This window comes from Lissotriton helveticus, chromosome 5_1 (genome assembly GCF_964261635.1).
Source record: "Lissotriton helveticus chromosome 5_1, aLisHel1.1, whole genome shotgun sequence".
NCBI classification, from domain to species: Eukaryota; Metazoa; Chordata; class Amphibia; order Caudata; family Salamandridae; genus Lissotriton; species Lissotriton helveticus.
Window position 1 is genome coordinate 77,562,075 of NC_136065.1, and position 14,530 is coordinate 77,576,604.

At 47.5% G+C, this 14,530-nt stretch overlaps 1 protein-coding gene across 1 annotated transcript in view; it reads right to left on the reverse strand.

Moving 5' to 3' along the window:
• Positions 1 to 6,490: 6,490 nt before the first annotated feature.
• The window catches only part of LOC144754159 (E3 ubiquitin-protein ligase TRIM39-like), a 78,865-nt gene continuing 70,825 nt past the window's right edge, over positions 6,491 to 14,530 (reverse strand). Inside the window, exon 6 of the mRNA XM_078641741.1 lies at positions 6,491 to 7,435. Coding sequence (XP_078497867.1) covers positions 6,921 to 7,435 — 515 coding nt within the window. The 3' untranslated portion in view covers positions 6,491 to 6,920. The remainder of the gene's footprint in view (positions 7,436 to 14,530) is intronic.

The window sequence follows — 14,530 nt, forward strand, 5'->3', positions numbered from 1 at the left end:
AGACGCCGGAGAACCAATCAGCTTCGCTTCACAAAGCTCTGTACCGCGAAAAGTCCGAGAACCGGAGCGCTGCCCGGTCCGCTGTTACAGATATATATCTTTTTTTGAACGTTAATTTCTCAAAATCCACTGGAGCACATATATTGAGACCTAGCAAAGGCACATCGGGCTACCAGTCCCTACAATTTTGCCAAGTTTCGTGCAAATCCATTCAGCCGTTCGGGCTAAAAGTGAGGCCAACCGCCCTATGGAAAACTCAATGTTAAAAACACGTTTTGGGACCCCCCTTTTTTCTCGGCCCCCCCTTGACGAACCCCCCCCAAATTTTCAAGGGCTGCTCAGAAACAAAATGTGCCATTTTCCTGAAAATTTCAGCCAATTCCGTCCACAAACGCCAAAGTTATTAGACATAGAATTTTCAAAAATCCCATAGAGAAAAAATCCTAACTATATATACCTACTGGCGACCGCCAGTAGGTAATATATATTTAATATTTTATGTTGCGATGGTAATTTAAGCAGACTTTACGTATCACTTAAACCATAATAACACTGTATAATGCAGGTTATTTCGTATATGTAAAGACATTCCTAATGAAGTTTATACAACAGTATTGCCATTGAGTAGAATCTATTTATGCAACACCAGCCCTTAGCGTTGTAGGTGGTAACAGCTTAGTGGTCAATGCACATGTTGCAGACATCTATGGAGCCTGCTAAGTATGTGTGCGAAATGTGGCCGTGTGCAAAACTGCCTTTCATCCTTACAAGGTCAGGAGACAGTTTTAAAGACTGGTAATGGTAACACATTTTATTTATAGTGTTGTTACTGCATACGACTATCACTAAGTGCTTGGCGAAGGCTACTTTTTCTTGGAATTATGCACCAACAAAATATGTCGTACTATGAAGGGGCAACTACTTATCGTAGAGTAATAGGTGTGAAGAGACGGCGATCTTTGTTTCCCCTGCTTTGCCTTTTTCCATAATCCTTTCCACCAGTCCCTTGGTGCCCAGTGAAGGTCCACAAAGGCCTCCTCTTTGCCAGAAGTTCAGGGTATCCATGTAAAATAAATGTACATATAGTGTAACCCAGTGAAACTCACCTACTTATCTTATAAATCCGGTGTGAATCTTGCCCTCCTGGACCTATGTTGGACACTCCTGCTATACTACTTTCTGCCATTACCCTTGGAAGCTAGTATTTTAGGTCAAGGTGGTGCGCTAATTTTCCCTAATCTGAAGAGTTCCGTTTTCTGAGGGATGTCTCCCATCATCTAATCCCCCACAGCAAGAAATATTACCTGTAAGGAAGCGTTAATTAAGTGAAAGGGCACTCGTCAGGAGGCTACTGTAGTTAGCCATACACATTACGCGACTTTGAGCTATTGGCATTGTAAATGATAATGACTTTTATTTATATTTTTGTTTTTACAACATAAATAAATGACCTTGTCATTTACAATGTCAAGACCTTAAACTCGCGTTAATTTACAATGCTAATAGCTCTAACTTTTGCAATGCCGAGACCGTTGCATTGTAAATGCTTGTCTTCTGACTGCATCGAGGAAGAAACCTTTGACCTGCGTGTCTCGGTGCAACCTTGATTGAAGACCTTCATTTGGCGTATTTTGGTGCAATTCATCAGTCCTTTGCTTGCACTTTACCTGAACGGAAGTCTTTCGGCTGAAAGCTTCGAGTTTTTAACTGTTTAGTGTTCTGACACTCAAAGAAACACTATACAGGTCTTTTACCACAGAAGCATTTGATGTTAATCTTTGTTTAAGAAATATCGAGTGCAATACAGTTGTGATGTTCTTTAGATAGAAATGTTCTTTGGCAAAACGAGTCCTTTGCTGATCGATATTTACTCTTTGAAATAATCTTTGCAGACAGTGTTTTGGCAGAGGTTAAATTACATGTGGAATACCTTTTTATGACAAAAGAATCTAACTAAGAACAAGTAATCTTTTTGGGTTCATTCAGTTAAAGTTGGAAATACAAACGGATGTTTGTTAACAGATGCCATTTAGCTGCATAAATCAATATAGTAGATTTGAATTGCAGAAGATTCTACGCTAAATACTTTTCCCTGTTTATTCTGGATTTAAGAATATCACTTAAAGAGAAGAACTTAATATGTTTTTTTGTAACCAATAGCTTTTCTTTCAGGTCTCAGGGATTTAGTGTCAAGAATCCAAAGTTGGTCTCTACTGTGGATCAGCACTCTCGTGTTCCAGTTTGTGTTTATCTCGTTCCAGATCTCCCTCCCCGCAGTACCCTCCCTTACCTCCCCTCGTCCAGCCACTTCGATCCTCTGCGGAACTCATAGTGCAGAGCCGAAGCTGCTGGAAGGTGGGCTTTTGGGTACTGCTCCTGAGGAACAAAAACTGCGAACCAATATATTAGGTTCCTGACAAAGGTGTTTTCCAGGTTAAACATCTATTACACAATAAGCAATTTCTTTCTTTCAAGGAATTCCAGTCTAGATATAACTTATCCGGTTTTTCTTTTTCTAAGTTTGATTCTTTAAGACAGGTTGTAAAAATGCAACTCTCTCTTCTCTCTGACACTTCTTCTTCTCTTCCTGATTCCTCTATTCAACCGTTACCTTCTTCTTCCTCTGTTTGAGCTTCTCACATTTACAAATACCTATTTTTCCCTCTATCTATTCATCCCAAAAGCAAGATTGAACTTTTATGGGAATCAGATCTGCAGCCCACTTTCTCTATACACACCTGGGACTCTATTTGGGTTCGGATTCACCACATTTCATGAAATGTCAGCACTACTCAAAGACTTTACTATTTGTATCAGAGATTATTTTTAACTTCACTGGCTATTTTTAAATGTAGCCCTTCCCTTTCCCCTAACTGCTGGTCTTGCAAAAATACTCCCGGTACATATCTTCATTCTTTTTTTCATTGCCCTAATATTTAAATTTTTTGGACCAAAGTATGTAAGCCTATTGCCATGATATGTTCAACCACTTTCCCTTTTGATATTCCCTCTATATTTTTGGGTAGTTCCTCTATGCGTTGGTTAGGTGCTCCCAAAATAGGCTCATTTATAGATTTATCTATTGCCATTGCATTTCAAGTTATAACATCGAACTGGAAAGATGCTTCCAAAGTCTCCTTTTCTGCCTGGTGGATCTTCTATGTCATCATCACAGGCTAGACCGAGCCTTTGTAACCACCTCCAGGCAACGTATTCGTAAAGAGGCCTTCTAGTCTCCTCCCACTAACTACATTTCTTCCTCTGTATTACATAACAAGGATACTAATTTTGTTTTTAAACTGCCATGATTGCTTTGTTAATACCTTACTATTACGTATTTATTATAGGATAATTATACTGTTTATTTCATTTTGTTATTATATTGTCATTGGACAGTGCTACCGGTATTTAACATGTGATTATTGCTAAACAAAAAAAAAAACAGAAATGCTATTTTTATTATAGTACTCTCTGATTCTGTTTTCCGTTTATATAGTTTTATTTGCAAATTATGAAGTATTAGGTATTAGCATCTATTGTTATAATTGGGATTAGTCTTTATTCTCTTTATTATATTTCTGTAGCGTATTTTCTATATATATTTCAATAAAGCTTTTTCAACTAAAAAAATAAAAATAGTTCTGTATTGTGATATATCTTCACTGGCCTCGTCATGCTCACGTTACAAAAACACTGTCCACAGAAAGAAGTTTTAAACCCTGGCAAAGAAATATCAGCTTGATTCACAGGTGATGGATCACAAAATCATTAAAATTTAAGGTAAAAAGGAGAGACAAATATATACCCATTTAGTAGGTAATTTGTCCGAAAGTAAACTAGAATACCTGGATTAATTGCGGCTTCACTGCTTAACCAAATTTTTTGATCCTAAACAAATATTTGACTTCACCGATGGTCCGGTTTCTTCCCTATCACATATGAAAGCACCTTCAAAACCGTGAGTTTAGAATAGCAGCGCTACAAAAAACGATTGCTTTGAATTAACGGATCTAAAAGAATCGGGCAGGGCCGGCTTTAGAGTTAGGGGCGCCAGGTGTGACAATATTTTTACGCGCCCCTCCGCCTATGACCGCCATTTCCAAATATTCCCTCACTCCCACCTTCCAACAGTGGCACCCATCTCTGTACAGTCCCTCTCTCATACGCATGTCTTTTGTTTTATAGCGCTACTCATGCCAACTCGTAGGTGTCAGAGCACCTTACACCAAACATACATTAACAGAGGCAATGAATCTTATATGTGTAAATCAGTCTATAGGATATGTTACACAAACCAACTTGGATTACTCTTCTGTGATCTGCATGTACACGTTCTTTGCAGCTGGCATATTAACCCTCTGCGCTACTGAATGATGAGTTGAAACTGTGACAAGACAAAACTTCAATCTCTCTCCAGCAGAAACATTAATCACCTGTGTCTGTGTTATCTTGACATTTTTATTGTTTCCTGAAACCTGCTGGACGTAGCAGGTGCTTTTAAAACCTAAAGCTATTTCTGCACACAGCGCCTCTCCCAGGTCAGCACAGGTGCAGCTGCACCGGTCGCACAGTTATAAAGCCGCCCTGAAACTGGGTTACATACAGGGTTCACGTGACAACTGTCTTGCGTCTAAGGTCACTAATAATAGCGCTGTTGCTGGGCGGGGGCAGGAATGGTTTCTAAGGTCATGTAAAAAAACAATCACTTTCAATAAGTACTTCTCAGCGCAGCGCTATAATGTGCATATTAATGTCAAAGAGCCACGTGTGAAAGAAATACAATTTTTTTTATTTTACAGAGACTTTATTATATGTTACATGATGTCTGGTGTATGATTCACACAGCGAACGTTTCCTGCCCTTGTTTTAAAATTGTACAAAGAAATGAGATACATAGTTGTAAATCTTCTGGTTGTCATGGCAACATGTGGGAGGGTCGTTGTGAAGAGGATTCTTGGAATGTTGGTGTTTAAACTGGGGATGACAGTTGAGGGGGAGGGGATTCTGCACATGGGGTTGCCTGACATCTATACAACAATAAATCTACATGAAAGAAACCTTATTTTCCAGTCACTGGAGTTACGGCCTCCCACAAGGGGCTTATCCCCAAAGGGAGCGTTTTATTATTTAAAAGCGTCTCTGCTTGTGCTCCTCGTCAACATTATCACTGCGCGGGGGAGGGAGGGAAGGATGAGGGGCTGAAGTTCCCTGCAGCTCTCACACCAGCCTCAGCTCCACTCCTCCCCTGTAGGGGGTGCGAGGGAAGGATGAGGGGCTGAAGCTCCCCGCAGCTCTCACACCAGCCTCCGCTCCACTCCTCTCCTGTAGGGGGGGTGGGAGAGAAGGATGAGAGTCTGAAGCTCCCCGCAGCTCTCACACCAGCCTCCGCTCCACTCCTCTCCTGTAGGGGGGGTGGGAGAGAAGGATGAGAGTCTGAAGCTCCCTGCAGCTCTCACACCAGCCTCAGCTCTGCGCCTCCCCTGTAGGGTGGTGGGAGTGAAGGATGAGGGTCTGAAGCTCCCCGCAGCTCTCACACCAGCCTCCGCTCCACTCCTCTCCTGTAGGGGGGGTGGGAGAGAAGGATGAGAGTCTGAAGCTCCCCGCAGCTCTCACACCAGCCTCCGCTCCACTCCTCTCCTGTAGGGGGGGTGGGAGAGAAGGATGAGAGTCTGAAGCTCCCCGCAGCTCTCACACCAGCCTCCGCTCCACTCCTCTCCTGTAGGGGGGGTGGGAGAGAAGGATGAGAGTCTGAAGCTCCCCGCAGCTCTCACACCAGCCTCCGCTCCACTCCTCTCCTGTAGGGGGGGTGGGAGAGAAGGATGAGAGTCTGAAGCTCCCTGCAGCTCTCACACCAGCCTCAGCTCTGCGCCTCCCCTGTAGGGTGGTGGGAGTGAAGGATGAGGGTCTGAAGCTCCCCGCAGCTCTCACACCAGCCTCAGCTCCACTCCTCCCCTGTAGGGGGTGCGAGGGAAGGATGAGGGGCTGAAGCTCCCCGCAGCTCTCACACCAGCCTCCGCTCCACTCCTCTCCTGTAGGGGGGGTGGGAGAGAAGGATGAGAGTCTGAAGCTCCCTGCAGCTCTCACACCAGCCTCAGCTCTGCGCCTCCCCTGTAGGGTGGTGGGAGTGAAGGATGAGGGTCTGAAGCTACCTGCAGTTCTCACACCAGCCTCAGCTCCGCTTCTCTCCTGTAGGGGGGTGGAGGGAAGGATGAGGGGCTGAAGCTCCCTGCAGCTCTCACACAGCCTCAGCTCCGCTCCTCTCCTGTAGGGGGGTGGAGGTAAGGATGAGGGGCTGAAGCTCCCTGCAGCTCTCACACCAGCCTCAGCTCCGCTCCTCCCCTGTAGGGGGGTGGGAGGGAAGGATGAGGGGATGAAGCTCCCTGCAGCTCTCACACCAGCCTCAGCTCGGCTCCTCTCCTGTAGGGGGGTGAGAGGGAAGGATGAGGGGCTGAAGCTCCCTGCAGCTCTCACACCAGCCTCAGCTCCACTCCTCTCCTGTAGGGGGGTGGAGGGAAGGATGAGGGGCTGAAGCTCCCTGCAGCTCTCACACCAGCCTCAGCTCCGCTCCTCTCCTGTAGGGGGGTGAGAGGGAAGGATGAGGGGCTGAATCTCCCTGCAGCGCTCACACCAGCCTCGGCCCCGCTCCTCCCTTGTAGGGGGGGAGGGAAGGATGAGGGTCTGAAGCTACCTGCAGATCTCACACCAGCCTCAGCTCCGCTCTTCTCCTGTAGGGGGTGAGAGGGAAGGATGAGGGGCTGAAGCTCCCTGCAGCGCTCACACCAGCCTCGGCCCGCTCCTCCCTTGTAGGGGGGGAAGGGAAGGATAAGGGCTGAAGCTCCCTGCAGCGCTCACACCAGCCTCAGTTCATCTCCTGCTCTGTAGGGGGGGGAAGGATGAGGGGCTGAAGCTCCCTGCAGCTCTCACACCAGCCTCAGCTCCGCTCCTTCACAGAGCCAGAAGTACGGGAAGAGCCTCTGTGTGAAGGGGGCCTGCGGGTAGGAGTAGAGAAGCTCCATGGAGACAGCATTGTACAGGGACAGCCTCCCCCCCTCATAGTCCAGATACACCCCCAGCTTCAGGGGCTTCTCAAGAGGGGACAGAGGGGTCTCAGGGGAGGTGAGAGCCTTGTACTGACCCCCCCACCGCTCCACAGCCCAGACACCCCCCTCAGGTGACCATGTGATCTTTGCCTTCCTGTTCACAGTCTCTGCTGCGACCCCCACATGCCACCCTTCCCCCTCCTGCAGCAGCTGCACCTCCCAGTAATGTCTGCTGGAGGTGAACCCTTCGCTCCCCAGCACACAGGGCCACAAGGAGGTGAATCTCTTGGGGGTGTCCGGCAGGGTCTGCCATGTTCCCGTCTCTCTCACTCGTCTTCCCCCCTCAGACAGGAGGAGCTCAGGATGAGCCGTGTCTGGATCCAGAGTCACCATCGCTGCAGAGAAGAGATTCACAATTAGAGATTTAAAGACACAAAGAAAGGCTGGAATTACTGCTTGTGTTTTACATATGATTAATTTACACCACACATGGAAGGAGCATGCAGCGCTAGAGAGCGCGGCACTAGACCGCTCACTACACTAAAGCGCTCATTCATCTAGAGCACACACTACACTGAACATCACGCTGCACTACATAGACACAGCATTCTACTACACACTACGCTGCACCACGCAGCACATACTACACCACGCAGTAACAGATACAAGAAGAGTACTGTACTAGTCAGTACTCTATATTACATGGTACAGAGGAAGCAAGCTACTAGAAGGAATACTGTACTAGTCAGTAAAGTGCATTAGATCGCACAGAGTGACAGAGATATAGAGTACTACTCAGTACACTGCGTTATATGCAGAATTACATAGCTAATCAAAGGTATCCAGTCCTAGTCAGAACACTGTATTAGATGGTGCAGAGTGAGAGAGCCACTAGAAGGTATAGAGTACTAGTCAGTTTCCTGCATTAGATCGCACTTAGTAACAGAAGTACTAAAAGTGTACTGTACAAGGCAGTACACTGCATTAGATTGTACCGAATGAGAGAGATACTAGAAGGTATACAGTCCTAATTAGTACACTGTTTTAGATGGTACAGAGTAAGAGAGCTACTCCAAGGTATACTGTAGTAGTCAGTAGACTGCAGTAAATGGTACAGAGAAACTGAGCTACTATAAGGTGTACTGTACCAGTTAGTACATTTCACTAGATAGCACAGAGTTACTCAAAAAGATACCGCACTAGTCAGTACACTGCATTAGATTGCCAAGAAAGAAATACACACTCCAAGATCTACAGTACTACCCATTACACTGCCTTCGATGTTAGTATATAATATATGATACACAGTAGGAGAGCTACTAGAAGGTATACAGTACTAGTCAGTACAGTACAGAGTGACAGATCTACTCGAAGGTGTACTGTACTAGTCAGCGCACTGCATTAGATGGTATTGAGTGACAGAGCTACTGAAAGGTAAACTGTACTAGCCAGTACACCAGATTAGTTGGTACAGAGCAACAGAGCTACTCCAAGGTAGACAGTAATAGTTAGCACACTGCATTAGTTGTGACAGAGCTATTCCAAGGCGTACTGTACTAGTCAGTAATATATAATATATGGTACAGAGCAACAGAGCTACTTCAAAGTAAACGGTACTAGTCAGTACACTGCATTGGATGATAGAGTAAGAGAGCTACTAGAAGGTGTACGGTGTTAGTCCATACACTGCATAAAAATGTTGGAGTGACAGAGCGATTAGAAGGTAAACTGTTGTAGTCAGTACATTAAATTAGATGGCACAGAGTGACAGACCTACTCCAAGGTCTACCGTACTCGTCAGTGCTATATAATATACTAGCAGCCCGTCCCGACGTTGTCCGGGGGCAATGAGGCTTCCAGGTAGCAGGAACTCCCTTACCTCGCGTCATCCTACTGTGTGCTTGTCGGCTCATAGAAGGCACGAACGGAAGGCCAACTATTGGTTCCTCACTCTCTCTGACACCACGTTAGGAGTTGCCAATCCCCAATGAGGCTGCATCCTCCACTCTGGCCTGCAGCAGACGGCGACTTGGAGTATTAATAAACGTGCACCACACACGACAAACTGCCCTCGAATATGTGTACTCCGTTATTTATGGTCTCTGCTGTCAGGACAACACACAATCTCAAGAGTAATCAGCGCCTGGGTTGCACAGCACAACTCTAAACGTCACTGCATTCAATCCCCAATGAGGCTGCATCCTCCACTCTGGCCTGCAGCAGACGGCGACTTGGAGTATTAATAAACGTGCACCACACACGACAAACTGCCCTCGAATATGTGTACTCAGGTATTTATGGTCTCTGCTGTCTGGTTTGTGTAGCTCGGTCAAAAAAGCCTTTTTACACGAGGGGCGTCGCTTACCACGCGTCTTCATCGGGGGCCGTCTCAGCCCCACGGCCCCACTGTCGCCGCCTCTCTCTTCCGCGCTCCTCCCGCTGAACGCCGCGTTACTTTTCCTCCCCGACATTTTTTTGGCCCCCCCCTCGAAATTTGGCTCTAGTTGCACCTCTGGATGGCAGCCTTTGAAGCATCGACAGAAAGCAATGTGCAACGCATAACTGTCCCAAACAATGAAAAATACCACGAACTGTAAATTATTATGCAGACGGAGCCCATGTTTTCACCTGGCGCACCTGAGTATTTCGGTCATTTTGTTAAAAGTTGTATTATGGGGGTTGTAGTTCCCATTCCCGTTTTACATTAGGACATGCAAAACCACAACTATAAGAAAGCCAGGAAACAAACAGAAATGGTAATCTACTCACACCTGCCATGATACGGTACTGACACAACCAACAGAGCGGCATTTACGGACGCACGAGGTCACCGCTACTCCAGAGACAAACTATAACTTTCCACCTTGTAACAAAGGCAGCGGGACTGCTCTGTGTTAGCACTTCCTCTGTTCGGAAGGTTGGAAAGTTGCTCTTTCTTGCAAACATGTTTTCAAGGGAGCAACAGAACATCATGCTCCGAGCCCTGACTGCAGCCCGTGGGCTGTCATGGAAGACGTAAATAATAACCCCAGTCCTGTTAAGTATCACGCAACAGGTGTGACACTCACGCATTTCAGTGCGGTGATCCGCATCACCGCACTGAAATGCATTGTTACGCATTTTGCCACTGGCCAGCGCGCGCCACCAGCGGCACCTGTGCACCGGCTCTAGTGCTCAGAGAGAAGTGCTGCCAGCAGCTTGCTTGCTGGGCTGCGTTAAATAAATAGTTAAAGATCCTTCCTCGCTCAGCTCTGGAGAGCGCTATAAAGTAACAAATCTTCCCAACCTGTGCGTGCACCTGGCTGGCGCCGCTTTCCTTTGACTCACACTGCTGCCAATTACCGACAGGGGTGGGGGGGGGGGGGGGGGCGGGGCCTGCCCTCTCAGTCAACGATGCTACTGGTTGTCAGTCATTATGGCCTACCAGGGCTCCCGGGTTTTTAAAATCCGGATGTGACCTCACGTCTGAGGAAGAGGAAGTGAGGCAGAACGGCGGGGGATTCAATCTGAATCAGTCGAATCCTCCTCGCCGAGTGTAAGAGCGAATTGACCGACCGGACCCAGTGAAAAAGTGAATTAATTTCACTCACCGCCGACACAGGACAGTGAGTGACTCTCATCATGACCGCCCGCAGTGCAAGAGGCATCGGTGATCATGGGTGGCGCAAATTACTGCAGCCAAGCGGGGGACGAGTGAGTCAGCAGCCTGCAGTGTCTGGGGGAGAAGAAGATGAAGACTGCAAGTGCGGCTGCAGAGTGCATCATGCAGCAGTGCAGTCACACTGCTGCAGCGCTGTGCGGCAGGTCCCCGAGTCTCTGAACTCGTCTAGTAAGTGTTTTATACTACACGATAAGTCATCTGAAAAAAATGATTTAACACACAATAGCATCTGCAGGGCTGATCTGTCTCATAATCCTTCCTGAGTCAGCGAGCCTCCTGGTTTATCTGCAGTCTGATCACTGTGATTTATCACAGTAAATGCAGGCGGGCCGCAGGGCTGCTCTGTCTGACTCACATCATTGATCTTAGGGCAGTAGTAAGGTATTATATTAAAGGCCGGGTCACTGCGTGACAGTTTTACCAGGCAGGGCTCTCTCTGCTCTGGGCACTGGGCGTAAAGTGTGTGCGGGCGTAAGTGATTATTTGTGGGTCAGGGTGTGGCTGCCCTTAAAGAACATTCTGCCCTGATTTACATGCGTTCCTCCAGGTTGGCCCCGGGGTGACTATAACCAGCCTGCCCCTCCTGTGGTTCGCATCTGTGGAACTAAACTTAAATAAAAGATCTGGGGGTGGAAATGGAGCTCATCAGATATCCCACGTGGACACTTGGAGGGCGGGGAGGGGTAGCGTGATTCCTCAGAGGCCCCCTCCCTGTCCCTTCTCATGTTCAGAGTTAGCATCCGCAGGCAGGGCTGCTCTGTCATCCTTCCTGACTCAGTACGTGACAGTTTTACCAGGCAGGGCAGGGTTCTCTCTGCGTCTGCACTGGGGCCCGGCGGGGGGGGTTAGGTTAGCGTCATCCCTCAGAGTCCCTGTCCGGAACAGAACTTACTTGCCGCCGCAGCACGCACAGTAGATCATCTCTGAATAAATGATTTCAGTCACATACAATCAGTATTGTTTAAAATCTGCAGGCAGAGCAGCTCTGTCTTATCCACCCTTCTGAGTAAGCCTGGTTTATCTGCAAGTGCAGATCTGATTTAATCACAGTAAATCTGTAGGCCCAGCCGCAGGGCTGCTCTGTCTCCTCATCCTTATCATGGGCGCCCCTGACTAACTTTTATCTTCACAGATTGGGGATCAGTGCGTGTCAGTTTTACCAGCCAGGCTGGCTCTCGCTGAGTTCTCTCGGCACTTGAGTGGGGGGAGTGGGGGGGGAGGGAGGGATGGGGGGGGGGGTCCGTTACAACTAAGGTTAGTGTCCTTCCATTTCTGGTGCTCCGAAGCAATTTCAAGAAGTTCTTGCAGTTTCTTGTTGCTCAAATGGCTGTAATTTCTGAATTTAAAAGTTTCCCTAGTCTTCATTGCATGATTTTTGCTCGCAGAAAAGTGTTACTCATAGTCGTTAGAATGTCACTCATAATTTCACTGACATTTTAAAAATGTCACACATGGCTATCTGAAACCTTGGCAGCTATGTAACCCCCGCCTTCCTCCCATCGGCGATGTATTTGGCGAGCTGTTTTCCGTGCCACCAAACGCTCAGTTTCACGTCCGAGCAGGAACTTAAACGCCGTTTTTAAGGGGGTTGCGCGTAAACAGAAACACGAATAGGACAGTGGACGCCTACCGTAAAACTTTCCATCCAGTCAGGGGATCCAAGTCAGAGAGTACATCCATTGTAAAGCGCCGAGGGGGGTCAGCAAGCAGCGCCCAGCGCCCAGAGGACAACACAAAACAACAGCAATGGTAGTATCCTCCTCGCGCTCCTGATGATGGCAGCACGTTAGCGCACACGGCCGGCGCTACTTCCAAGGGACTACTTTTTTTTGTAAGGTATACTTTTTAAACAACGTATATTTTTGGGGGGTATATAGCCTATGTCACCCTGCAGACCCTGCCAATTCCAATGATGTATTGGGTGTTTGGATTGGCGCTGTGGTTCCCGAGTTTACCCGCCTCAAAGCTTCCCAGTTCTTACTTTATAATAGTAGTATAGATGGTACAGAGTAGGAGAGCTACTAGAAGGTATACAGTACTAGTCAGCACAGTGCATTAGATGGCAAAGAGTCACAGAGCTACTCCAAAGGTATGGTGCAGAGTAGTAGAGCTACGAGAAGGTATACAGTACTAGTCAGTACAGTGCATTTGATGGCAAAGAGTCACATCGCTACTCCAAAGGTATGGTGCAGAGTAGTAGAGCTACTAGAAGGTATACAATACTAGTCAGTGCACTGTATTAGATGGTAATGAGTGACACGAGTGATACGAGGACGCACCGCAATCCCAGGAGAGGTTCGGAGAGGCTCAGCTCCTGTGAACCTCCGGCCCTTGCTCCGGTCTGGGTGCATTGCTAGAGCTCAGAGCTTGTACCAGCCTGCGCTGGCATCCCCACGGCTCCGCTCCGAAGAGGAAGCTGCCTGTACGGTCCCAACGGTCCCTTGGCAGAGAGGTCTCAGCAGAAGGGCTCCAGCAGCAAGACACTGGCGTGGGCAGCAGTAGCGGTAGTGTGGCCCTGCGTGGGACATTTACCACGCTCAGGCTCGCTCTGCTCAGCATCAGCCCCTTTGCAGCTGGGATATTCAGGATAATTCAAGAAGTGTGGCTGGTGAACTGGTGAGGACACAGGGGCAACAAGAAGTAAGTGACACTGGAAGCAACTAGAGCTGGGGATTATACTTAAGAACCCAGGAGGCAGGTGGTTGCAGGCAGAGGGATAACAAAGGCCAACACAGCCCCTGTGGTGCAGGGGGAACCTGGGCTGCAAGGGGCCCCTCAGCACAGTACTCAGGCCTGAGAGCTCCGGATTAAATGCGGAATGTGTCCCCTCCATGTAACTTGTAGGGAGGCACCCTCAACTTTCGTTACGCCACTGGTTGCGGTAATCTCCGAGAGGCGCGAGAGCGGCTGGCACAAGGCCGGTGCCGCATGCTCCTTCGGATGTCGGCACCTGTAGGTGACCGTCCAACACGCCAGTGGCCCAGTGAAAAAAAAACCTCCCACTAATAGCCTTGCTGGGGCAAAGACTTGTGTCTGACTTTGCGTATTGAAGTAACCATCTTGTGGTTACGTGGGGTGCGCAGTGTAATCTTTAAGTCCCTGAGAGCGCATAAAGTGGAAAACCCGCGAAGGTAATCACCACATGACGGCTATTATATTTACTGCGTCAATTTAGATACTCAGTATAGCGAGGTTGATAGGCCCACTATGAGCTCAGGAAGAACAGGCCAATAACTGCTCGGCGTAGACAAAAGTGTTCCAATCGTTTGATATTAAAAAAAAAAGAAACCCACGCAAGCAGAGGCTACAACAAAACAAGTAGGGGGATACCTTTTATGGTTTCCTTTTGTGAAACCGAATAAAGTTTATTTGATTGATTGATTGATTGATTGAACAAGAAGGGGATTACCTTCAATTATAGCAGAGGTTCAAACTACCAGCAAAATAGTACAGGGGGAAATGGAGGCGAAATTTGTTTTTTTTTAAAGAATCCAGTGACTGCTTTACTTACATATCACAACAAGGCAAGTGGATTACAAGCCTGCTACGTGCATTTTAACCTGGTTTTTCCGAAATAACACCCAAAACTCTGAAGATATCTTTCAAATCTGTTACCTCCGCAGAAATTAAAACTAATAAACCTGCCTTCCAGTGGCAGGACTGGGCGTAAAGGAGCTTCCAAGCCCTGGAGAGATGGCAAAGTCAGGTGTTGTGCTCATTGAAGTCATAATGACTTAGGGATTTTGCAGTCTGAGTTGGATAAAGTTCCTGAGGGACTGATTCTTCTTTCCACTGGGCCACTGGCGGATAAATGTGTAATAGAGCCAAA